This window comes from Melozone crissalis, unplaced genomic scaffold (genome assembly GCF_028551555.1).
Source record: "Melozone crissalis strain CALT ecotype California unplaced genomic scaffold, PUWL_Pcris_2 ptg000042l_1, whole genome shotgun sequence".
In the NCBI taxonomy this organism is placed as follows: Eukaryota; Metazoa; Chordata; class Aves; order Passeriformes; family Passerellidae; genus Melozone; species Melozone crissalis.
Window position 1 is genome coordinate 42,138,610 of NW_026535820.1, and position 27,817 is coordinate 42,166,426.

A 27,817-nucleotide genomic window follows, 5' to 3' on the forward strand; every position below is an offset into this window, starting at 1 on the left:
AGCCAAAGAACAGGTTTCAAAACCAGCAGGTATTTTCTCTCCTATTTTAGGATACTGGCAAAAATGATGATATACACAGAAGAAAAGAACAACCCTTATGAGTGGCAGAACCAAAGAAATGTAATTATTTGTCTTCTTGCAAAATAAGCAAAACTGGCAGAATATGCTTTGCATATTTTCAGTCAGGACTCTTATCTGAAAAAGTACATTGCACATTCAAGCACACACTGGTTTTGAGTTACATGAAATATTACATAATAAAGAAAAGCTTGCACTAGGTAATTACAAAGCTTTTCATTAAAACCCAGAAAAATGAAAGGATAACGCTGAATTATTATAGCCATTTCCATTAATCCTTAAAACCAAAATTGAAATAATTAATTTTTATTCTTAGATCATAAATTCTCTCTACACATCCTACTAGTAGCAAAAGTTATAATAAAAATCTGTTTACAAACAATAATAGGCATTGATTCAGAGCTGTATTAAACCCCAATAGCCAAACCACCTTTGTAAGAATTTTACTCTTACTATTACTTGTGAAGATTAAAAGTATCTGCTCTGGATTAATAATCTTTTTATTAGTGTTTTTAAGAAAGTGATCTCAGAAGAACCACTTTAGTAAGAGTATCTAATAACCAAATGCTTAGGACAGAAAAAGGAAAAATAGTAATATTATGTCTAGCAGTAAAGCAGAACAATCCAAACATTCATCTCCTCAGATGGAAAGGCTTCTCATTTGGAAGAGATTATTTTATTTTATTTTTAAATTTTATTTTCTTTTTGTTTTATTTTATTTTATTGCTACATCTGATCCAGGATTAAATTTTAATCATCTATCATCTCCCCACTGATGAAATGTTGTGACATTTAGAACACTGGTTTTATTTATTTAATATGTTCCAATAGCATCTACCCTTACATGTCTAGGGTAAAGAAAACGGCTGAAATAATTTCAAGACAATTGGAGACCCATGAAACTATAAGGAAAGGCATTTGACAAATTATGAAACCAAATGTTGTAGTGTTTCTTTGCATGATGAAACAGACAGGGATTTCCTTTTTTTTTTTTTTTTTTTAATGTTTTGCCCTTTTATTGGCTGAGGGAAGCAAACAGACATTATAGACTAAGGGCAACTTTCACACTGAGGTATCAGATAACATTTAGTGATTTAAAGAGGTGTATTGAAAGGAGAATACCTTTACTAACTGTAAATGTTGGACTACAGAAAAAGTTTCTAAATATAAACACTGAAGGCTTTTCATTGCCAATCTGGACACACTGCAACTGTAGACTGCAAATATAACTATTACATTTACTTCTGTTCTCTAGAGAAAACTGTGACAAATTCTGCCCCGCTGCACTTTGCAGATCAACTCTACAGTAAAGTCTAATTAGAAGCATACTACATCAACTCCAGATATTATTTAAACATTTTTATACTGACACCTTAAAGACACTGAAACAGACAGCATGCCAGCTTAATGAAAGAATAATTTCTTTTTTATCATTTAATAATGTCCAAAGTAGACTGGTAAGGCAGACTGTTCTTCTTATGAAACACTAAAAGGGAAATTTTAAAACATTCCAGCAACATGTTGCCCTTTACTGACCTGAGCAGCTGGCTGAAGTTCAGGGTCTTGCTGACTGCTTTGGTCAGGAGAAGAAATCAGTGGGAGAGATGTTTGCTTTAGACACAACCCTCAGTGTGTGCTCTATCACCTCAAATTGTTTCTCTGAAGCACACAAACACTTGAACATGGATTCAGAGAGAGAGGGTAGGCAGCAGAACAGGACACCTTACAGAATAAATTACTGGTAAGCAGTCTTTCCACTTTCTTCATCTGTTTGTGCATCTATACATATCCTTGGGAGTAACTTCAGGCATTCCATTTTCCTTTACATGGGAGAAGTGATGGCCAAAATATGACATCATGGGAAGGAGAGTTTGGTTCTCTATTTCACATTTGGGGTCTTACTATCCTGCAGCCAGCAGGGCTGTTGGATGGGGAGAGAGCTGGTTTGCAGCTCTCTTTAACTCCTCTGGGTGATCGTGCTCCCTTTGAGAACAGCGACTGACCGGGTTGGCAAGAGGACCACACAGGGGCTGTCTCTCCCTGCATTGCCACTTGATAAATTCCTTCTGGCAGCCCAACCCCTGCTGAACTAAGGTGAGTGCTACTACAGTGGCCTGGTGCTTCAGGGGCATCTCATCACAGAGACAAGCTGAATTTCTGCATGGTTACAACTGTGGTCAAAAAACTGCTCATTGCCTTTGGGCCAGCTGCATTTGATGTTTTCCACAGGAGCACCAGAAAGACAGAAATAGCATTGATAAACAGAACATCTTTTCTGTTTATCAATTTCAAATCAACCAAAACAATTTCTTTTCCTAGAAGTTCTGAAATAAATTTAAAAAAATGAACAGTTGATCTTATTCAGAGATATTCAAGAGCTGAATAATTACTACTGTAAATCTTAAAAGAGACTAAGTTCAATCAGTACCACCAGATGCTTCTTTCCTCCATCAATGCAGACAACATGACCATGCACACTCTAAAATTTTCCAAAACAGGAAAAACTTTAGGGAAGTGTGCAGATATCTGTAACATTTGGTAAACAGTCATTTCTGCCAATAAAAATTTTCAAACCAGACAAAATTCAGGGAGTTAAATCCTGAAGCATGTTGTCTAGCAGGTGAACAAGCAGTATGTTCACAGAGCCTCAAAGATGGCTCCACAATAACTAGCTCCAATCAGAAATAGGGTTTTTATGTTGGCAGTCTTGCTGTGCTGTCCATCTAACTTTTTGGATTTGTGCCTGTTCAAAATCTTTGTGCTTCACACTAATTTACCTTTTCCCCTTCAGTTATGTTCTCCCAGCATACTTCTGTAGCTTAATTTAAGACATATGCTGAATAATTAATTCTTCTAACTGAACTAACCAAATCTTTGTCCCCTCCAGATGAGTCTTGAGTGCATCAAGAAAATGGTAATTCAGAACTGAAAGTTCCCTGATTTCTCAAAAATCTTCTGATATTAAGCAGCTGATCATGATGATGCTCAGTGAATAGCTGCTAACTTATGTACTTGGCTGATGTGGATTGCTTCCAGGCCTATCAAGCCCCCAGCAGAAGGCAGGATCCGACAATCAATACGTGAATATGGCTAAACCAGAACAAATGGGAAACTCAGTCAACAACGTAAATGTATTTTACTGGTGAAATCTGTGATTCCAGAGGCTGAAATCATATCATGGTAATATAGGATCTCATCCAAGCAACCTGACACATCAACTCCATTTTCTCCTCCAAAACTGTGTATCATTGTTCCTGTGATTACAGACCTTCTGACAAGATTAGGAACAAGTTTTCTCCTGTGATGAAGATTCAGAGCTTTGCAAGTCAAGATCCTTCACCAAAAGGTACAGTAAACAACAAGAGCAGACTGCCTCAGCATATAGGCATGTCCTTTTTGCCTGACTGATGGGATTGAAGATCTCGAATTTGCTGTGCTAGCCACTAAAATCAACAATGTCTTTACTGCATAGCAATAAAGCACAGAACAAGATAATCAGCTGTGTTTCAGAGTACAGCCATCACCCCCAGAGATGATTTGATTTGGTCCAACATGATTCACAGAGCAGAAAATCTAAGTGAGAAAAACTAGGGTGCTTCTGAGGAAAACTTAGAATTGGAAACACTGACAGAAGCATGCACATGAGCACCTCAAACGAGGCTGAATTACAGTAACTGTGAGCTACGGATGCATAACAGATATTGACTAGGGAGCTTCCATTCCTGTTGATGCCTTACTTTTCTTGCAGGATTATCAATCTGTGTTACTTTCTCGGTGAAAGCAGCAAAATCTTCCCTTCAATCCAAGCAGGGAAAAACTAATGCAGCTTCTTGGCACTGAATCATAAAAGCTCACAAATTGACATAAAAGCAGATGAGTCCCCAAGTCAAGGAGATGAATCCCTCACTCCTAGCTACCCAAGAAAATAATAACCCCTCCCTTTAATACAGTTGACTGGGCTGCTTTCAGGCTTTTATTTGACTTACTTTATCTGGCTCCAATTACAAAACTCATCTTGTTCTTCCTCCTCAAAGATAAAAGCTACAGTTTCCTGGTAACTTAATTATAAACAGTTTTGAGTCAGAAGAATGAACTCTAACGGAGAATGTATAAGGACATCTGAAGCTTTTAATAGATAAAATGTGAATACAGTGAATAAGATTAATTAGAGAAACCTAGAGGGAATTTTAGCATGCCTTTGGCATAAAAATATCCAGTTAAGCTGCAAATTCTGTGTGAAGACTTTTTTCCCCTTTGACAAAAGCACGCAGGTATGGCACAGCAATTAGTTCCAATACCAAGCTGAGTGGACAAATGGTACCTGACCAGGGATTTACATACAATGACTTCATTTTTCCCCTCACTTCTTTTGCACTGTCATAATTGTTATGTTGCACACAATTTAGGACTTTTTTTGTTGTTGATAATTAACATTCTAAAATCATTCAGCCTTCAGAAAAGGTCTCAAATTTCTGCAAGCCACCTCTGATGGGTTCACTGTTCAAATAAAATATACCAGTCGTATAACCACCACAATTCAGCATTCACATTACATGAGAACAGATATTTTCAAAATAAAATCTGTTACTTGCAGCTGACCAAATGTTCTGAAGCTAGAACAATTTATATTTGTATTTAATTTCCAACATGAGACTCAGCCCATCATAACATGAAATGTACTAGGAATAGTGACTGTTGTGTCACATAACATGCATTATGGTTTTTATTTTTTTGTTTTTTCTTCTGGAACGGGCATGGGCAAACTATAATATACATAATTTCACACTTTATGTTTAGTAATATTTTTCATTTTAGAAGAAACTGTTTCCTTTCTTTGTAATAAACAAAGTGGCATCTTGGTCTGTCACATCTTGGGAATCCCTGCCTGTTTGCAGCTTCTCCCAGCTGGAAACCCTCATCATGTGATTAACATCCATGAAACAAAATTGACTGCTAAACACAATTTTATGATATATTTTGTAAACTATTCCCTATCCTTTAGTTATAATAAGCATCAAAAATGTCAGTCTGCCACCCAAGCAGCTTGAAAGCTGAACTTTTTCCGCTTGTCAAGGCTGGGACCTGCAGGGAAAGTCAGGAGAATTCAGTCCATTCTAAACTGTTTATTTTCTGCCCTAGGTTTTTGAGGGACTTAGAAAAGAATGCTCAATGCAAGCTGCTGCTCAAGGCTGACTCAGCATTACCATGTAAGAGCACTGTATGTGCATCTCATCCCTGTGCCTGTAAAAATGACATGCATTTAAAGGCACAACTATAAGCTTTAGCTATATGAACTAAATTCCACAGTACTTATACCAGTAAAATAATAGATTAAAAAAGCAAAATAAAGTTAAATAAGCAATACTCCAAAAACATTCAGATTCTCAGAATGGGATTTCAATATCATGATTATGATGAACATGAGTTAAAAAGATGAGTCTCACGGTCCATCAGCACTCACCATTCAGCCACTTGGAGTTGTACTGGGCAGTTCGGAGAGGAGGAAGGGCCCCCAGACTTCGATAAATAGCAGGATCCCTTCCTGGAAAGTCCATGGCTGTAGCAGCATATAATTCTCCACTGGCAGTGAGAAGAGCAGTGGAATTGTGCTGGGGACTGTAGGGACAACGAGCCATGCCACTGATTTGGTCATGTATCTCTGTCAAGTTGCTTAACTGTAAAACAATTTTAAAAAGGGATTAAAATGACCTGAAAATTATAATTTCAGCCAAACTGCATCAATCTGAGCAAAATCCTGTGACAAACACCTGTTATCTACTTTATTTTTGTGTGTAGCCAACCTCTACATCAATCTGAAATTGTTGCTTTAGAAAATCTTATTGTAGTGTTGCAAGATCTCACTTTCGCCATTTTGATAAGTAAAGCATATATGTCAGTCATTATCCACCATGCCTAAATGTTTTCTATTAGAAGGGGCTCAAAAATTAGTTACCTCTGCAAAGACTATTATTATGAAAATAAAACTAAACCTGATAGCCAGAATCAATATAGTATCCACCACAACAGACAACAACAAAAAAATCCATTATTTGTTTTATTGATGTGTTCTATGAAAAAAAACTCACATGAAAAATGAGAGTAAGAAAAGGAGCTCTCCAACTCAGCAGAATCAACTCCGATTTAGTAGCTCAAATACCCTCAGCCATAAACCACAGCATGATGTTAATATGCTATTTGAAAATAAAGGTGTGCAGTGGGTTTAAATACAATAAATCTGCCATTGAGTTTTTTAGTAATACAGCTGTTCTTTGTATTTAAGTGATTCTCCCCTCCTGAAACAAATAGGCAGCCTAGTCCAAACAGTGACATTTTTATACTTATTATGACTATTACTGATGCTATAATTAGGCTTATTTTGAACATAAACTGACAGATCTCAGTCAAGATTTCTCATTCTCACCAGTCAGAAATCACTAATACAAGTACTCTCATTTCTCCAGAACTACACATACACAGCATGCAGCTACCCAACCACAGTTGATAACTAAACCTATTGATGCCAATCAAACCTGAAAGAGGCAGAAGTCTTATAAACACATAAGGTTTATAAAAATTGGTGTGTAGGAGGAGCTACTATTCCTCCCACAGCTGAGGAAAAGAGTGCAAAAAGAGATTGGCTAGCTCTCCTATTTGACCTGCCACCAGCTAAATCAGCCTTTTACACATCAGGTCACTCATCAATACCCAAACAGAGAGCTCTCAGCCTCAACACGCTCTGCTTTTTAATCTGCTCAGAGCAGGGACTCCAGCTTGTGGGGTAAAACATTTTAACTCTTACTGTGCGATTGGTGCAGATTGGAGTGAATGCGTTGGTTCCACAGGTAAAGAGATGGTTGCCTCCAACAAGAAGCACTCGAATATAGTTCTGGCATTCCTCCTGCCACACAAAAAACAAATAATATATTCAGGGATACTGCAGAGTACAGAGGAGACTAATAACACTTTGCTTTCTGTGTTTATTTATCCACAAAAAAAATTTTAGGTAAACAAGGCTTAAGCATACCTGAGATAGCAATTACAATTTGCACAGATTTCTTATTCACACACATGCATCTATCAACCTTTGTGAAAAGTTCTTAATAGGATACAAATAAACCCCTCTAGTACTGAAGATTTCCTCTCAGGATATATTTCAAAGACTTAGCTAAATTTTGAACTGATAGTTCAGATAGATGATCTGATAAATGCTGACTTAAATAATACAGTACTGTCTCAGGAGATCAAATGTTGACTTCAAAGACAGATTAGGCCAAGACAGGAAATTGTGAGGAAAACAGGGGCAAGAACAGGTTTTCAGTAACAAAACTATAGTAAGACTAGTAAAAATAAAATTCTTGAGATGTTCTGATGTGGATTTGTTACCACTAATTTCATAATTTACCCTGCTTTATTAGAAGTGTCTCATTTCCTGTAAGTTCAAAGTTTCTCAAAAAATTACATTGCCACAATACAAAGATGCTCAGCCTGAGGAATAATTTGACATGTTTTTTACCCCATTAGGATGGATAAAGGTTTTGTGATATTCATCTCTCATTTCAGGAGCTAGAAATCAACACCAATGTCTACTGTTAATTCAAACAAAAAGCTTTGTCCTGCAATACTAAAAATCTCCCAGAACTGTAGGAGAAAAAATTTAAACGCTTCTCTTGAAAAAAATCAATGCCTGTATCCAATAAAATGATCAACAATCTGTTTGGAGAAAATAAAGTTTCCTGGAAACTTACATTTGAATGTCTCTAGCATTCACCACAAGATAGTCTCATAAAAAGTCTGAAAAAAAACTTGTGAAAATACAGTTATGCAATTCTAGCCGATATTAAGTGAAATCATGTAAGTAAATCCATACAAAAGTAATAGCATAGAAGTCCCATTATCTGGCCTACAGTTTTATTAAATGGATTGCTTGTTTATCTTGAAAATAGACTCTCATCCTGGAAGACAACAAATATAATCCTAAATAAATTGAACAGGCACAAAATAGACTGCAAAAGAAGATGGGGAAAATACTTTAAAGGTCTCTGAGAAAACTTTTACAATTTATCTTCTATACCTTTCCTCATAAAAGTCAAGTTAAAAATAAACTCAAATCTCAGGGAAGAAACTACCTCTTGGAAAAAGTACCTTTTCAAACCCACATTTGCATCAGTTTCTTGTGAAAAAGTAGCTTTAAAATGAGCTACTTTTCTCTTTGAGCCCCTAAGGGCAAGGGACAAATATCTTAGAAGTAAGAGTTAATTCCTATTGGGTAAAAAAAAAAATGAAGTTTTTATATTGAACTTTATAAAACTGGCATCTTAATATTCTTTAAATCACAATGAAGCTAATACACAACCATATAACTGAGTTGGGCAATGCAACAAGCTATTAAAAAGTAGTTATTTCACAGCTTGGCAGTGTTGGTAGTTTTGGCAGTTTCCTTATCAGACTGCTTTAACTCCATCACTAAAAAAACACACCAAAAATTAGAAGGTAACTTTTTGGGGGAATTGTTTTTTGGTTTTTTCATTGGAAGGCTGCTCAATGAGGTTCACAGAATATAAAACAGTAATTTATTCATTGGTCTATTTCCATTCTGCCCTTTGCAACAAGGCATGGAATGCACGTGTAGGAAAAATAAGTGGGTTCTGACATTACAACCCATCCAACCTCTCCTCTTCATGTTCCAGATCTCCCTGAAATAGTGTCATTTCCAAATTACTTGCACACTGATCACCCACTCATTTTGTTCAAAAATAATGCTAATTTCTTAAACTCTGACATTCTTGGGAATCACAAGATTCTTTCTTTAATGTTTACAAGTCCTGTGCCAACTAGACAACAATCCATACTGCAACCAGGCAAATAAGGCATCTCATATGGAATTCTTGTTGGGATCACAGCGTAAAATATATCTTTTTATATCGGAATTATACCTTTTTTAATTGGCTACTTTACTAATTTGAAAAAAAAATCCACATTAATGCAAAAGAAAATGTTAAAAAATTGGTTGAGAATAAAACTATCATCACCCAAAAACATACTGAAAAAGGACTTCACTATTTAGTCATTTGAATTGTTCAGAGATATTTTTCTAGCTCTGAAGTCAAGTTTGGCTGTAGTGGTTCACTTCTGACCGATGCAAAAATGAGATGCATGTTGTAAAAGTGGCAAAGGACTTCAAAACAAAGGACATTTTAGGTCAGGGGTGGTGTTAGGTTTGGTAGCCATCTTTTATGTAGTCTTATTCTCCAGTTCATCTCAACCTCTATGTCGTATACTTTCCTATTTGCCTATAAAAATATATCTGAAGTAAAGAAATACATTTAGAAAGTACTTTCTACTTTTGTATCAGCATATCTGAAACAAAACATGACTATTAGAAACAATTCAGCAGCCAAGCAAGCTGCTTGTAGTTACTTAAGACTACCTTGACAATCCAAGGTCAATCCGACTGCAAGATAATTATCCTCTCACAGCAATATTTATTGTATAGGTTAACATTTTATACATACCTGCATTTAATTTTTAAATACTTTTATTGAAAGTTCAGATACTTACACACCCAGCCATTAGAATCTTAAATAAGCAAGAGATGGAACTTAATTTCAATTAGCATTATTATTTTTAACCTCTCATTGGTTTGGCCTTCTCAAGAAGGGCATTTATATTTTATTTTTTCTTTCTAACATTCCCTACCACAAGTGACAGTATGAATAGGCAAATTTATTATCTTAATCTTGCCTGGCATTTTAGATTCCTACATGCTAATGCATGCTGGCCACAAGGACATAAGTTTGCGTGGCTCAGTCTTGGAGCCACTAGCTATTTTAGGCAAAAGCCTAAATTGGTAGATAAATGTCTGAAGTCTGAATAACAAACATCAGCCTTCAAAAGTCAAGTGTGCATTACACTGTCAAATGTGACAGATGTCCCTGTATATTTTCCCCTTCAGCTCTTTTCCCTGCTTGGCTTCTAAAGCATAAACCTCAGAACAACCGATAACAGCCACAGGCAAAAATTCCGTGCAGCTTCTTTCTCAAGAACAAAAAAAGGAGTGTGTTTCACTGACCATTATCTCAAAACTACTTGAGTTGCTTCAGGGTTCAAAGCCACCTTCTGGTTTCAGGGCATTCACTCCATCAGTTCAAGCCATGAGTTCAGGTTTTGCCGCCTGAACTTACTGCCCTCAAGCTGCTCTGTGGTTAGCAGAGCTTCTACAGAAATAAGGATCTCAATGAAAAACCTACCCACAGCCATCCCTGCAATCCTCATCTCTCCTTTGCCACAGTCTAGGCTGGCCTGAACATTTTGACTCCAGTCTTTCCTGTGTCTTCCTACAGTTACATGTGTCTGCCCTGAAATCTGAATTCACCTGAGAAATGTTACAGAAATGCAACCCCCAGCAACTCTGCAATCTGGGCTGCATTTATTTATACAACAGGCAAGCAATCAAGTTTTCCTGATAACAGTAAGTGGAATTGTGTTTGCAGAGATTTCCTATGAAGAGGGACAATGCAGGACTGGAATGAATTCCTCCTGATCTGGAAATTCCCAGTTTTTCCAAGGGAAGGCTCTGTATGCATCTCCTTCTACGGAGAGTATAGTGACCTTGCTTTAGTCTTGGAAATAAGGTAATAAAAGACAAACATAATTTGGCTATCTTTTCTCTGGTCATAAATTTATCTTTCATTTGAACCTTGACCACATCAGTGAAATAGGAAGAGGCATGAAAAGTTCAAAAAGACAATTGAAGTTCCAGCTGGGTAGGTTTTCTCAGACAGTATCTCTGCATTCTCCAGCAACTCCCATATGATGTTTTCAGGCCACAAAGTTTACACATTAAAAAAACCAAACAAACAAACAAAAAAAAACACACCAAAAAAACCCAACAACAACAACAACAATACCAAAACAATAAAAAAAGAGGGGAAAAAAAAAAACCAACCAAACAAACAAACAAAAAAAAAAACTCAAAAACCAAAAACAAACCCCAACCCAACTGATAACAATAACAAGTATTTACTCCCAGGATTTCTTTTGAATGTAGTGAAGCATAAAGACTAAAGCCCTCTTCTAGATTGTGAATGAGGAACATGGCTATGGGTACAAATGAAATCCTTAGACAAATAATAACAATACCAAGAAACAATCACAGAGGTCATTATTTGAATCTCATATATACCATTTTACAGTGAGAGCTTAACTTCCAATCATCATCTCTTTAAAAGGGTATGAAGAGCATAAATGAAACTGTGCATGAATGAAAAACTACACTAAGGGCTATTTGCTATTTTCAAATGCGTATCACCAGTGTTGTACATTCCCCCTAACAAAATTATTTAGTAGCAATAGATGCTTTACACTGTTGAATAGAATGTGCAGTAACAGTGTTGTCAACATATTCCAAAGTACACGGCTATAGCCTCGAATTTTAATTACTTCCATCCATCAAGTTAGATCACAGTCACTGCACTATATGACTTTCAGACAAGTTGAATGCTATGCTCACAGCCTTAAACTTGGAAAATCACTGTGAAACAAAGCCATATATATTTGTTTAGTTACACACAGCATTCCTACCAGAATAGTTTCCACTGTATATTCCCCTTGATCAATGCATTGTGACATTCTCTATTGTCACATGAGCATATTCCATTACTTCCAAGTTTTGTCATATGATAGCTAAGGATAAAGGCTTGACGGATATATTACATATTTAAGCATAAATTTTCTAGGGAAAAATAACAACCTAGAAAATTAAACATTTCCTTAAAATGCGAGGTTCCAAAAGTCCTTTCTTTTTTATACCTCACAGTGTAATGTGGCCCTGCTTCAGAAGTGAGGCTATTCTTCCTCAGAAGTTTATCTCAGAAGTACAATCATACACTGCAATTTTATTTCCTAGCACTTAGCAAAAAAGGAGCTAGAAATTCACTGTTTAATGGGAGAAACGTAAAAGTCAGTGATTAGCTAACTATGCAGCTAACTATGCAGAAGAGATTCCTCTTCTACTAGTTGATAGAGCTATTGGAATGTTTTTGAAGCTTGGGATTTTTTGAGTTTTGCACAACAATAATGTATGCTACTCATTCTACTGAGTAAAAGGGTTTTTTATCACTTTTGATGTGTTCTCCCTTTATGTTATAGTTGAATTAACTTTAATCACTAAACAGTATAAAAATTAAAAACATAGATTGCATGCAATTCTAATTGCTTTTATAATTAATTTGATAACCAGCTTCAGGTTGGCACATCCAAAGCTTCCATCTTAGCATTACATTTTCCTGTACTGAATAATAGAAATTGTAGTTGGCCAGATAAAGAATTGGTTTTAAGTACAAAAATACATCAAGTTCAATGTCTAAGAAGTTAGTGCACTTAATATTATTTTCTTCATAGTACCAGTAGATAGGAAATAAAAAAGTTAATAAAATTGCATCTTAAACATAGGGATATAAATTGAGAATTTTACAAAGTAATTACACATATATTCAGGATTTACAGCACAGAAAATGAAGTGAGAATAGAGTTCACTACATATGACATGCATATGCTTAACCTTGGTGTCAAAACAGTAAATTGTTGGAAGCTAAAGTTCATGGCCATTTCAGACAGGAATCACGTGACTCTATCTCTCAGTCTTCTTTATTTCTTTGCTCATGCATCAGTGGCAGACTCTTCTCCTATGTCTCTCTTCAGAAAGAGAGACAGCAAAAATGCATAAGGTAGGGATTTATACACTGAATTACATCTGCTATTAACATAATATTTTTATTAAAGCAGATCAGCCGTCTCGTGCTTACCTTTGATTTGCCTTTACTGTAACAGGCTCTTTTAGTAGCTTCATCACATTGCCACTCCACTGCCTGCAAGCAAAAAGAATTTGTTAGAAATGCAAGCTAACTCAGAAATGTAAGCCTCTGAGCTCTCACAGCCCATGTTTATGTTATGTACTTCAGAGATACTGGTGATTAGCTATGGATGATCCCATCCATAAATGCCTCTTAAGAGTTTTCTCCCTAGAAATGTAGCTTTGTTGTTGAAGTCTTTCATTATTTTAATCCAAAAGGAAGCTGGCCAACATTATGATTCACTATACCAATGACTACAGCAGAAACAACCACAGTTACATTTATACTATTTAGCCTTTTTTTGTTGTTGTTGTTATTGTGAGTTTTATGAGGGTAAGTAGATAGAGGAACACACAGAAAGGCTGAACCTGTTTCTCCAACAGAGTTGGGCTGCATCACTGCAGTATCTGAAGTCAGCTCTGCTGAGAAACCTTGCTCAATGGGAAAGTGCGCCCTACTGCACTTTTTGAGATATTTATCTCAAGCATCAAATGGAGAATTTAGTCTCCAAAGGTATGACTACAGCCCTAACCAGAAGCACTAAAACATCCATTCAGAGAAAGAAGCCATGGGCAGAGACATACAAGACAACAGTGAAACAATGCACTGCAGACAGAAGCAATTTATCCTCATTTTTTGAGCTGTCTCACTGCTTCAAGAGATTTATGCCAGGACTGTAAAGCCTAGTCTGTATTACTACAGTTTCACTGTATGAGTTAATTCCAGTTATTTCCATATCTAACATTCAGCAGCTATGACTTACAAACGTTGCTGTTCAGTGGAGCAGGTTGCATGCTTGGTGTTAATGTGCCAATACATATACATATTTGAATGCCTGTATAGTCAAAGTGCATTTGAAATCAGGCTGCATTCTTTCACCTCAACGGTGCACATCCATATGTTCCTTAGATAAAAATGCCACAAAGCACATTTTATCAAGACGAACTGAGATTTCTGAAGCAACCACTGCTGCCTAATTACTGAAATCACAGCCTTTTCATTTTTATTTACAAGGAAATAATGAAAGATCATTTATCCAGATTTAATATAGAAAATATTTTTTACCTGTATTTTAATGGAGACTGTATTAATAGCAAGTAGACTGTCTATTTATTTAATAATAGGGCAAAAGCCTGTTTAAAGTAAGGGGGAAAATGCCTTCAGAGTATTTGTGCTTCAACAAGCCCAAGAATGAGTGTTTTTCACTTAAAGAAAAAAAAAACTACTTGTGAAAACTTATGTAATTACTTCTCTTCCTCCATCATAAATCTTCCTATTTACAGCATTTGCTTTTGCAATGCTAAATGAGTATGGTGTACAGGGGAATATATTGAAAACTTCTGGAAGAATCCACTTGTGAATGACCCTAGAATTTATAGCAAACCATATCCAGCAGCATGAAAGAATTCTAATACTGAGTTAGATAAAGAAGCAACAATGACCCAGCTCTTTTGACTCAGTAAAGTAAAAAGCAATTCACATCTGTAATAGAGATTGTAGGATGACCAACTGAATTCCTAATCAATCCATTAGGACACACTGAACCTCCATGTTATAAGGCACAAGTGCTGAATATGTTATCTCTGAAAAACACAAAAAATTTCAAATGCCTGGAGAAACAGAAGAGTTAGTTACCACGAGGTCAGAGTAGAAAGAGAGGGAAATATGGGTACTTAAAAGGAAGGTTTGAAGGAAAGTTCTCGCAAAACTGAACTGAGAAAAACATGTCAGGCACAAACTGAAGGAAAAAGATTGCATTAAATACAAAATGTTTATCATGAATCAATTTTCAGTGACAAAATACCCAGCTTTCAATTGGCTCTAAGTCCACAGTAAAAGTAATTTGAAGGAGAAGTATGTGAAATATTAAAACATTATGTAATATTTCTGGACATCATAGTTAACAGCACATACAAGAACCCAAACAGAAGAGACTGCTACAACTAGATATAAATATATTTGCTTGCAAGTTAACCAAATGGCAAACTCTCTGGGAAAGCCCTAGTCATGAAATCACCTGCTAAAAAGGAACAATACTATGTGGACAAGAAATAAATGCAGACACACTGGTGACAAAGCAAAGTGCCCTCTTTGAAACCAAGTGTACTCATAGTCCTATAGCCCTTGGTTCCACTGCTAGAGGAGATAATAATAGAGGAGGCTGCAAATGAAATACAGAACAAAGGCATCTGAAGAGAGCTGAGTAGTTCAATCTGTTGTACTTTGGTCCCTAAGGCTCCCACATAGTTCAGTAATGCAGTCAAACATTTCTACATAGAGCTTGCTTCCTTTTTACCTTCTAATCTTTAGGAAATTCTGGGGAGTTTCCCACAAAATGGAAATTTAGATATTCAACACAGTGTAATGCTTCTATACAGGAGGAAGACAGGTAGAAAACTCTAAGATAAATGTCATTTCAATGTGGGAAAAAAACTGAGAAAAATGTGTCCTGAATCTTCAGCACACAAATAAAAAACAAAATGTCCTGAAAGAATAATAATAATGTGGGTTTTGCCATTAGAAGATTGCGACTTGAAAATTGTCATTCTGAATGATCAGATGGACACATATGGATTGCATTATTCTAGAAAGCAAGTGTAAAACCATGTTTACAGATATTACTGTTACCCATTGCTTCCCTTAAATTGACATATTCTCCTGCTTAATACTGATTGATGAGATTTCCATGAAATTCAGAGGAGGCGTGCAGATATGACATGCAAGCCATGTTGGATATGTGATTCACTACAAAGATCTATACAGCTAAGCTTTATCCTCTTAGGATACTTTTTTTTCTATTTTTGTTAATGAGAACCTTCAATTTTCACATTCAAATTACAACCTGCAGAATTCAGTGTGCTGGTTTTAATTAATGTTATAATTCTATTTAAACTGGCAACAAAGTTTATTGAACCAAATTACACACACTCAGGTTTGTTCTCTCTGGGGAAAGAGTAAACAGGGATTTGAAAGTCAGTGTCAGAGAAAAAAAGGACAGGTGATACACAGCTACTACTACACATCTCTACAAAGAACACAGCTGCAGAGGTTAAAAAGGAGGGTTAAGGTGGCACACCAGTCTGTTTCTGATAACACGTTGACAATATTTTCAATGACATGGCTTTTATAAATCCTATGATCAATATGGTCTTTCAAGCACCTCTATGAATTTAATGACTTGATTTAGTGTGCCCCTAATTTCTCAATCTCCTTCATAAATACATTCTCTTATGCATAAATAAACCTTAATTATGTAATGTAGTGAGATTTTTAACGCCTTTAAAGTCAAAGTGAGAAACTCTAAAGACTGCACTTGAAAGATACAACTTGAACTTAACCCAGTGTACTCTGATGAGGTTGTCACAGCTCACTTTTGAACACATATTGTTTTCTTAGGTTAAAAAAAATGCATGAACCACAAAGGTCCATACAGATTTGACATAAAATCAGACTGAACAAAATCAAGGCTTTGGTGCACACTCTGAGCTTGAACTCCAGTTTCAAACTGATGGCAGGCAGCTTTCTGAAAAACCTCAGCTGTAAATAACTGTGCCAGTGCTTTAAACATTGATGTTTGTAAAGAACTTCAAAACTTCAGATGAAATCTCTCCTGGCATTTTCAAGGGGCAGTAGGAGGAGAGAAATTCCAGCCAGCGAAGAAAGAAAATTCCAACTCGAGAATACGCAATGAAACTATTATCTTCAAAATGAAGAAAAACGTGCTTTCAACAGCCATATATATGTTAAGTTAAAAATTACATTCTTGAAATTAGTAATATTCTTTGGAACAACAGATATATTTTAGTAACTTCTCTGGCTGAACAGTAAGAGTCTTGCTTAGAAGTTTTATCTTCAGCAAGTTAAACTAAATAATTGCAAAGACATTAACTCCAACAAAAACTGAAAGACAATCTGTAATTTAAACTGATTTATCCAAATACCTTTGAAGAATATTAAAAGAGGAACATGGAAAGTGTAGGAACAGTAAATAAAGTTCATAGAAGTAACTGTCAAGGGATTCTCTTACATGCCCAACATGCAGCAACAAAGGAAGTCCCCAGGCAAGACATCTGGAGGTCCCTTCCGACCTAAATTATCACATAATTTTCCAGAAAAACACAAAATATAACAGGAAAAAAAAATCAGAGCCCTACATACTTAACTTTAACATGGCCCCTTTCTATTCTAACTTGAATTAGTAAACGTAGACAGGAAATTGGAGATTTGAACACAGTCAACAAAGAACTGGCCAATTAGAATTATTTAAGTGAGAGATGTATTAGTTTTACCAACAGAGCACCAAAAAAAGTGTGGCTTTCACCTACAGTGAAATTTGCACATAACTGAGTACAACCAGACCTCCTGGGAGAATTGTATTCCTGTAGTTACACAGATATTCAAAACATATACAGGTAGACAGTATGCCTTCATATATATATTTATATAAAAACTTGGAAATGTAGAAACAGAATGTACTATTACATTTCATAGAGAAAGAAGTTAATTAGTCAAGAACCAAGAAATGAACAGAACAGTATTCCAGACAGATGGTCCAGCACTTCTTAGGCAGATGGCTCTGCTAATTAGATACTGGCAAAAATAACATTAAAGGAGATGGTTTAATTACACAATGCCAAAAACTAACAAGTACATGATATTTCCCTTTTTTTTTTTTTTTTTCCCACTATCTGCTTGCTTTCATCTCTTGTATCATGTATTTAAACAATACTCTGGGGACGTGGGGTATAATGGCAATAACCATAATAATATATGTCAACAAACGTGAGCGATATCGCCTTACTGTTCACATCAAGTCCAGCCATGGAATGAATGGCTTCAAAATGTTTTGACTTGTTTGGCAAGGTTGTCTTACAGCCTGCCTAATTAGCTCTGGATGCTGGATTCCAAAAGCTGAATTTAAAGAGGCTATAAAGAAAGTGTCAGGATCGTAAAGCCAAAGCAAGAATGTAGCCACAGAGCAGTACACCAGCAAGACATTAGCAGCAAATTAGCAGCCCCAGAGTTAGTGGTGGTTTTGATGGTTACCAGGAGTTTAAAGGCATGCTTTTGTATAACGACATCCTTGCTTCCAGCAAATATGTAAAGCCACTTAGGGAAGATTTATACCTGTCTCTACTTCACAGGAACCATTTTCCTTGCTTTCCACAGAGTCATGACCCCTCATCCTTGCAGCCATTACCGCTGGAGCTGCCTATCTTGCCAATAGGCTTGTGACAAATATCTTTGAACCTATCATTCTCTAAATTAAAAACAAGAGCAAATTATTAAAAAGGAGCTTCCTTTTAATATAGCTTCACCTTCTGGATCACAAGAAAAGAGGAAAAGCTGGTTTTTGAGGATTTAAGGTGTCCTGGTTAGGCTTTCACATGAATTGATAGGCCAGCAGCTCATACAAGAAGTCCAGCACCATATGGACAACTTTACTAATTGGCTGCAGTCACTGCATTATTTTGCCTCCAAGTTTGTTTTTTTTTTGCCACATGTAGCAGCCAATTTTCCTGGGAATAACATCATGTGTGTTTTCATTTGTTCAGAATCAGCTTTTACTGTTCATCCACAGTTAAAAAATTACAGTTTCTTATAAAGTAAGCACTGCAAAATGTATGGAAATAAACATAAAATCATGCTTGAATTTTCCAGGCTTTGGAATTCAGTTAGAACTGAGATCCCCTGATAGATATATAATTCTGTACTTAAACCAAGTAATATCTAAAGCTTTATATGGCTTCAAGGAGCTGATGTCAACTTAATTTTATTCCAAATATACTAGCCTGAAGTATATTAAAAAATGAGAAATACATACCCTGCCAATTCATGAAGCAGCCAAAATTTTAATCATCTGATTTACTGATTATGCAAATAAACAGTTGTTGGAAAAATTCAGAGCTAATATGATAAAAGAAAAAAATTAACCATATTAGAGAAGAACTCAGAGTTACTAAGACTTTCATGAACCCTCTGTGTTGGGCCACTCCACTGTACTGAATGACACAGGACTCTGCCCAAGGCTGAACTATCACAAATGCCAGCTACCCAAGCACGTGTGCATTCCCCTCTTTGTCTTCTGCAAGGATTTCTAAATGTGACAAAATATTCACTCTCTTTGCATTTAACAGACACAGTTTTAGAGAGGAAAATGAAGTTCCAAACCTAGAAGCTAGCAACTCAAAACTTGAGTATGTTTGGAACTAGGGTTTTCCCAGAGAGTTATTAAAAAACCCAAAACTGTTGCACTGTGACTTTCAAAGTTTTTATTGTTCCAATCTGGCATTTTGAGGCTTTTACAGTTTTTATGGACATTTAAAAATTGAATGCAGGATTGTGCTGAAGGGGTAAAACAACAAAATGTTCTTGCACTACCAAACTTGGCAGCCATTCAGCAGGTAGGAATGAGATTTCACAACACATCTTTAATGCACATTCTGAAATTATACTACATATAGTAAATTTAATGTTTAGAAAAAATTACATATGAATCCTTTAAGATTTAACATCTGTGTTACCACATTGAGTTTTGGGGTTTTTTTTGCAAATAAGATTGATTTTAGTAGGCTCCAAGACCTTTTGAAAGAAACATTTTCAGTTTTGTTAGTTTTTTTACTGATAGTGCTTTAAATTTTTAGGTCTCAATGTGTCAGGATTCTCTTTATTCCAATGAATGAAAGGAATTTTAATGTAATTTCATACTTCTCAAGCCCCTAAGGTTATCAAAAAAGTCAGTGGTGACAAGAGTCCTCTGGTACAAGAGTGCCACAAAATGTTGGTTTGGACCTTCAGCACAGGCAAGCAGAAGTTTGTGGTTTTTTCCTGCACACCTGCTCATTGGTAATAAGTTGCATGGAAATTTAAAGGAAGAGAGAGCATTGGAATGTGGGCAATCCTGCCCCATGCTCACTTGCCGATCAAGACAGCCATGCTGATACAGGGTGCCCAGCAATCACCATCCCGCAACTTTCAGCCACAGGCAGCCAAGGAAGCCATGGCATTTCAGAGTGTTTCCTGCAATCAAAAACCTTCCTGAAATAACCTCTGAAAGACACGGCCAACATGCTTTATCCTTTTCCTGGGATGTCAAAGATAGCTGCATTACAGCTTCCAGGCACGAGCTGAAAAAACCTCAGATGAACCTGAGAGGTACACTGGAGGATGAAATTTATTAACGCCTTCTAAGTGATACTGAATAACTGAGACTACAAAAAAAAAAAGTATTTCTGTATGTTTGCATGTAATTTTCTACATAATGTCACATTAGGAAGAGAAGAACAACTTCATCACAATTTCCACTTGTTGTTTTGACTTGTTTACTTAAATAGCTTTGTCACTAGGCTTTAGGGATGGCAAGCTTGGGTCTGTCAATAGTAATACCTATCTCCAGTTCTAGAGAAAATACTATGCTCTACAAAAACTGTTACTTACAATAATAAAAGTATTTTTTAAAGTTAACCTAAAGATGGCATCTCACAAGACAGCAAAGAGACAAAATCTCTTAAAGAAACTTCAAAATGCATATTTTTTCCATTAAATATGAAAAAAAATCAGATAAGAAGATTTTAGATAGATGAAAGCACAGAGAAAATAGAATGCTATTGACACAAGAAATGTAAGAGCCACCACCTTATGTAGATTGTCCAGAGAAAAGCTAGTGAAAAAAATGTTTCAACAGCAAAGAGACACAAATTCTATATCCTTCTGGTTAAGTTTATTGCCCACATATGTGACTGTGAAAATCAAGATTAAGTTTTCTTTTTCAAGGATAACGCATAAATATATAAGACATTTAGAAAGCAGACTGAGCATAATTGAACACAGTAAGGACAAAAACAAGAAAAATTCCAAAGACTTGTCAACACAGTTGATGACAGCACAATTGACAGTTCACCAAGGGAAAGATGGAATCAGGAAATTTCAATTTTTGTTATGTTTACTTTAAAATAATTTGCTTTAATTTGAAAAATGCTAAAATAACATAAGAAACCAAATAGCAAGAATATGGAGAAGAATAATAAGTACAGAGGCACATAAGTGAGTGTCATCAAGATATAGATAATATCATGAGCTGTGGAGTTGGACAAAAGAACCCCAGCAGGCTGAGAAAAATTCTCATTAGACATAAAATGCAAAAGATGCTTATTAAAATCAGAAATCTTGAACCTATAGCTAATAGGAAACTCATTGGAGTGTAACTGCACTGCTAAATTATACAGAAATCAAGGGTGAGAGAGACAAAGGAGCCTCAGGACTAAGGAGGAGATCTGCTCAGAATATGAAAATGTCTTCATGGGAACATTGTGTACTCCAAGTGCAATGGAAGGAGCAGTCAGAACCAAGGAGCCTGGAATCCAACTCTAAATCACGACTTCATCATGAAGATGTGAGATTACAGTGAGGCTATGAAAAAGCCTGAATATCTAAGTGCCCTTCTCTCTTTCTTGTTTTCAGACAAGTGAACAGTCTGGAGCATTGTCAGTGGCACACAGAACTTTGCACCTCTGGGTTATATGCTGAACATCATTCAAGTTATTAATTAGCAGAGGTCAGTGACATCTAGCAACCTCATAACAGTGACATTAAATGGGTGAGTGATTTCCATCCAATTTTTAAAAGACAAACATTCAGATCCAAATTGGCCACTTTTGCAGGGACAATGGAACAGCTGCTTAAAGGGAAAACACACTCCTGTTACATATAAAGGTGCTTATCTCATTCAGCATTGACAAGGAATCTTAGGAAAGCAGTCAGTAAAACAATTGTCATATATTAATAATTCATCTGCAACTTTCCCCCTCCTATTTCCCTCCCTGCTGACCTTGTAGACTTGTAGGAAACTACACAACTTTTAGATTCAGATCCTTTCAAGTGCTGAGAAAAGTATCTCCTAAATTTCAGTGGCACGCAGTAATTTTAGTAATATCTCAAGCAGGAAGGCCAAAAAATTTATTTCTGAAACAGCTGTGTAATGTTCTACTCCTGTAGCCTATTTTCCATATTTCTTGATTTAGAAACTCTTTGATTGCTGCATTAGAACAACAATATTGTACTTTGGTATTTTTCTTCTCATGTTGCCAAAAGCTCAGTGGAAGTAACTATAAAAACATGATAAATAAAACTCATTCAACAGAATGCCCAGTGCAACTGGTAATGAGGCACTTCTATGCAGCCTTGGGGCTCTTATTTCCTCTTGCAGATATCATCAGCTCTCCCCTTTCAAATTACACCTTATTAACAACTAGTCCCCTGATGGGTATGTTATAGCTCTTATCTCTTTAACAGTGGTTTATATTGGAAGCTAGTTTATAATTATAAACAGATAGTTACAAAATCTGTTACTAGGAATTATTTCTTAAAAATTCTTCTCTGCTTTTTCTGCTGAAAATCTTTTGAAGTCAGTGCAACAAATCCCAGAGCTTTTACTAGAGCAAAGCACTCCAAAATCAAAGCAAGTTTTCTCTAAGAAGAACAGAAGAAAGGTGAGAAATTGTAAACATTCTTAATAGCCACTACAGAAAAGGGGCAGCCACACAGTAGTTTAGAATAGGAAATCCCCTTAGAATATGTCTGAAACACTGAAGAACTTAAGAATTAGAGCAAAGTCCACTCATTTTAGCTTTTACTGGGAATTGTGAAATGGGTTTGAAACTCAGATCAGGCTGTTCTGAGAGCTTCTCTACAAAATTGCAAAGTCAAAAAATTCAAATAAGCAAAATAAATTTTCTATTTTAAGTTCCAGGTATATAAAAATGGCTATATCTCAATATTCTTGTGAGGAAAAAATAAAAGACAATCTTTATTTCTGCTTAAAAAAACCCAAGAAAAACCAACTGACCAAAAAACCCAACAACCAAAGTAAAAAGTAAAACAAAAATAATTTAAAAAACCAAACAAATGCCCCCTCCTAACAACAATGACAAGAAAAACCTCAACACAACAACAACCTACAAACAAAACAAAAAAAAAAACCAGCTCAAAACCAAAACAACAAAAACCTTGCTTACTCAGTATGACAAATAAAGCCTGAGCAGAGACATTCATTTGGACTGGATGTTACCTCTGACTTGAGAACCTACACAGCCCCTTCCTCAAGTGCAATAGAAAATTCACATCAGCAACATAAGACTAAGACTGGATAAAAACAAAGCATTCCTTCCTACCTGTGTTCCTAGAAATAGCACAATTTTTGGCTACATTAGCCCAGACTACCATTATTCTGTGTTAAATGTGGTGCTTTGAATTTGCGTGTGTTCAATATTAATCTGTCAGTTTCTGGAAAAAGCAGAGGGAAGACAGGACAGAAACTGGAATGTGTGTACATTCAGCAAGCATGCCAGACTGTAGGCAGCTTGGCTGGCTGCCAGATGCCCACCCAGCCTCTCTCTCATGAATTCATTTTATTGACAATTAAGAATAGAGTCTGATGGTCAGAAGCAGACATAGCTAAAACACTTTCCCACCACGACTACAACCAGCTTTTCACAGGAACAAATTCATCCCTTCAATCTGGACTCTGCCTCCTCCTCACCAGCAGCACAGGGATTTAGGGAATGGGGAGCCATAACCTGTCACTCTGCCCTCCCAACAATTTTTCCTACTGCATACAATATTCATAGCTAAAGACTCTTTTTCTCTTAAGCCAAAATGATTTCAAAAGTTGCAGTTCTGTTAGAAAACACTTCCCATTAATCCCAAAAAATCTATACTACAGTGAGATGTAGCAAATAAATTTCAATGTGAGTTGAGTGCCAGCAAGGACCAGCCACTTCACTGAGAAACAGAAGAAACAAAACACCCTAAAAACTTGAATGCATATAATTCCAAACTGAAATTATTATATGGTTGTGTACATTACAGAAATACCTTACATACATGCATATATAAAAATTATGTATTTTAAAATTAAATTATTATTACATATGTTTGTCCATTTTTGCTTCCATTTTGCACTTTTTTGGTAATAGTTTGCATGCTGCTGTCTTCAAATTACCTAAAATCCAATGTGAATATCTTCATTCACAATGCTCCCCATTTGTCAGAAATCAGTTTGAGGGGAAAAAAAAATGTTCTCACACACACTTTAGCTCTTAAAAGTATTGATTCTGATGGACACTTTATCCCTTCTTTCGGTTTTAATCACTCTTCCAAAAACATATGCCTGTTCTTATTCTTACCCAACAGATTGGATCAGAGTGAAAATGGAGAATATCCATTAACACACATCATATTTTTATGACTAATCAATACACCTTTAGTAAAATAATCTGCTTCTTACTCTTCTTGGTACTTTCCAACTTTCTGAAACCTCCTCCATTCAGACTGAAAGCTTCCTCTGCTAGAGAGGGAAATACAAGCAAGATTTTTTTTTTTTTTTTGGTAAAAATGAGAGTACTGAGAAATAAAATGTTTCAATTTGCAAAAAAATTCTCTTCCTAAATTCCCCACAATCCCCACACAATCACAAAGTGATTGGGGTGAAAATAAGATAACATCATTGGCAGCTTTTTGAGAAGTTGTATTCTGTGCACGACTGTTAAAAACTTCTGATTTTACAAAGTTATTAGACAGAGTAGCACAACAGAATAAAAAATTTGAATGTACCTGAGCTGGATCTTGGGTTTTTTGCTCATTTTTCTGGGGCAATTAAATGACATTTCAATAATTTTGTAGGGATAACTATGTCCTCAGGCAAGAAAACTCAATTGTTCAAAATAAATTCCTCTGCACATTAGAAAAAAAATGCCTTTGGCAAAAATATTAAACATTCCCTAAAGTATAAGCTGCTAGAACTAGTAACAGCAGTAACAGTAAAACCAGTAATAGCAATCTTGAAGCACATGAGTCAATAATACCCGAAAAAAAGTTGTACCACAAAATGAGATGGCTGTATGCCTCATTGTGCCTCATCGTGGAGCAGCAAACGCCCCCCTTACAGTTGAAACTAAACACAGCTCCATTACAGAATATGAAAGCACCTAAACCAGAAGTAATGCAAAACAAAAGCTATCATGGAAAAAAAGGAAGTGCAAGAGGAAGACAAATGAATTTCTTTGCTAGTTTTCATCTTCTCTTACTCCACTGTCACAAACCCACTGGCAGCAAAGTGCTGCATTGGATTAATGGCAGTTGGGAATTAATGTTTTACTCATACACTAAATTCCTTCCTTCTGCACATACCCGTGAACTCCTCTATAGTGGAACTAACTCACCAAATTTTTTAATTAAATTAGCACATTTTACCTAGCCAGTCCATAACACCACAAAGTCTTCTTAATATGCACAGGAACAACTTCTAGTATACAGTAATCCTAGCATAAAAAGCCATAAATTTTTCTCAAAAATGGAGTAATGCATTTGCAATAAATGTCTTTAATCTCAATCTAAATACAAAATCATGTTTGATGTTGTGCTAGCTGAAAGTTACCTTCTAACACACATTATTTTTCCAGAATTGATGTAGCTTGTCATGTCTTAGTGTCAAAAGGATGCCAATTTTCCAAATGTGATAAGTCAAGCAGGAATCTCAATCATTTGGCTCTTGTTCTTGGTTTAATGAAGACAGATTGGTATCTTAAGAATCCTGGGTGGGGGGGAGGGTGGTTAATGCAGATGTGATGCAAGGCAGAGAACAGATAACAATTCTGATTTGTTAACAGCCTGAACATACTTAAAATGCATGCTTGGAAATCCCTCCCACTGTTGCCACCACAATAACATCTTTTATCAAAGTTTTGTCTATTTTAGGAGGTCAGCTCTCCACAAATGCTAGTCTGATTCAATTCTAGACTGCAACATGCACTTGTATAAATCAAAACAACACAGAGCAAACCGAAAATGTCAACAGGTTGACTTCTTTCTGCACACAAAGGGCAAATGTATTTTGCTGCACAGGGAGTACAGAGGGAATTTCTTTTGCATCTTAGCAAAAGAAGTTAACACAATTTTTAATTTCTTTTCTCACATTTCAGGTTTCACACATGGTCCTAAATCGAAACACCACAAGTGGAAGAAGAGTGGATGAAGAGAGGGCACTAGCTAATATTCGTGGCAGTCAGAGTAAATATGCTCTATTTGGGCAAAGTATCTCATTACCAACCATGAGTATGTGCCCTAATGAGCAGACAGAACATACATCCTTTGGTCTTTCCTGAAAGAGAAAATTACATGCTGCAGGTGGGTTCACTCTAAACACCCACAAAGGGACAGGGAGAGCACTAAACTGTTGAAGAACCAAATAAAGATATATAGGAATGTGTTGAGATGACCTCCAGGAAAACTCCAGTACAGTGCTACGCCCAAGAAAGATCATCCAGTGATATCATAGCAGGTGAGTGAGAAGAAGGAGACGAAAATGATCTAGATGTTGGGTTCTCTCTACTTACACTAATGTGTATGGGAGCAAATATGCCAACAAAATGAAGTGAGGTAGAGATTTGATTGTCATGTGTTTCACAAAAGAAGCTGAGACACGTTTAGAGGGATCCATAGTCCATGCTATACATCATCTTCAAAGCTAATTATTGAGAGAAAGATAAAATGGAAAATGTCTCTCCAGTGGTCTGCTAGGAAGGGACTTGCGTGTACAGAGGGGCATCCTCTCCAGAGCAGAAGGCAGTTTCCCCAAAGCCATATTGTAAGGAGTGCTATGAGGCCAGAGAGTACAGTAGGCATGGCAGACTTTAGCTACCCTCATAAAATCTGGACAGCCATAACACTATAGCCTGGCAGCAAGAGTAAATTTTTAAACACAAATCAAGGTTTTCATGAAGCAACTTAACATAAGGCTGAAGAGTGAAAAAGCAGCTCTGAACTTAGTTCTGAGTAGCATGCAGGAATAGCACTGTAACAGCAACCAATTTGTACTTGGATACTACAGCAGGTTTGCTTCATGAAAGGGAACTTCAGGAGGAAGCAGTATGATAAGAAAGAGTTAGGTCAGGCAGCTGAGAGTTAAATTTTTTGCTGGCAGCATTTAAGGATACCTAGCTGGAGACACATAAACACTACCTTGCAAAAATTAAAAAAGAAAATAAAAACAAACCTGAGGCAAAGGGCAACTTGGAACAGATTAACAGGACAGAAGTAGTTAACAAAAGGAAGTAAGCATCTTTCTAAAAACTAAAGCAGTGTCAAAATAAAGAAAACAAAGTACTGAAGAATAATTTTTAAAAGTCATAAATATTACGAGTAAGTCCTTCAAACACATTAAAAGCAGGAATCTTGACAGTTCAAAGAAGCAATACAAGATCAAAGAAGTGATTAAGATAAAGCCACACCAAAAAAACCCCCATATTTCTCCCCCTGCCCAAGTTCAGCATGGCAGAGCTCAAAGAAGTTCTCATCCCAGAATACGCAGGCTGCTAATGAAGAACTCTCCTCATCATAGTGTTGTTACAAGAGGTCATAGAATACAGACAAAATGAAAAGCAACACATTTTCAGCATGGTCAGTTGTTCAAGAATATTAAAGCAATTCAGAGAGGAAAGTGCTGAAGTGTTAAACAGTGTATGACCTTCAACTTACAAATGCTTTGGTACTTGAGGTCTGGAAAACAGCAAATTAATACTAAAATTATTAAAATTGTTTCTAAAATGGCCTCCAGGAAGATCCAAGAAACCATCAATGCTGATGCCTCTATCAAGCAAATAATCAAAAATTGTATCATAAATAATAAAGATAAAGATAAAGATAAAGATAAAGACAATAATAAAGTAAGGTCTGGTGTGTGAATTCAACCACCCTGACTGCTGGGTGCAAACTGTCCAGTTCAGTATCTCTGAGCCTACTGGCAGAGTGGACTGAAGACACAGCAAAATCTTTCTCTAGCAAATTTTCAAGGAAAAAACCAGCATGGATCAGAGAAGGAAAAATCATCTCTT

At 36.2% G+C, this 27,817-nt stretch overlaps 1 protein-coding gene across 2 annotated transcripts in view; it reads right to left on the reverse strand.

Moving 5' to 3' along the window:
• Nucleotides 1-27,817, reverse strand: part of SEMA5A (semaphorin 5A) — a 310,103-nt gene that overhangs the window by 127,628 nt on the left and 154,658 nt on the right. For both annotated transcript variants that reach the window (XM_054284906.1, XM_054284907.1), the window contains exons 7-9: nt 12,882-12,944; nt 6,878-6,976; nt 5,540-5,753 (exon numbers count right to left, since the gene is read on the reverse strand). In XM_054284906.1, the coding sequence (XP_054140881.1) occupies nt 5,540-5,753; nt 6,878-6,976; nt 12,882-12,944 (376 nt within the window). The remainder of the gene's footprint in view (nt 1-5,539; nt 5,754-6,877; nt 6,977-12,881; nt 12,945-27,817) is intronic.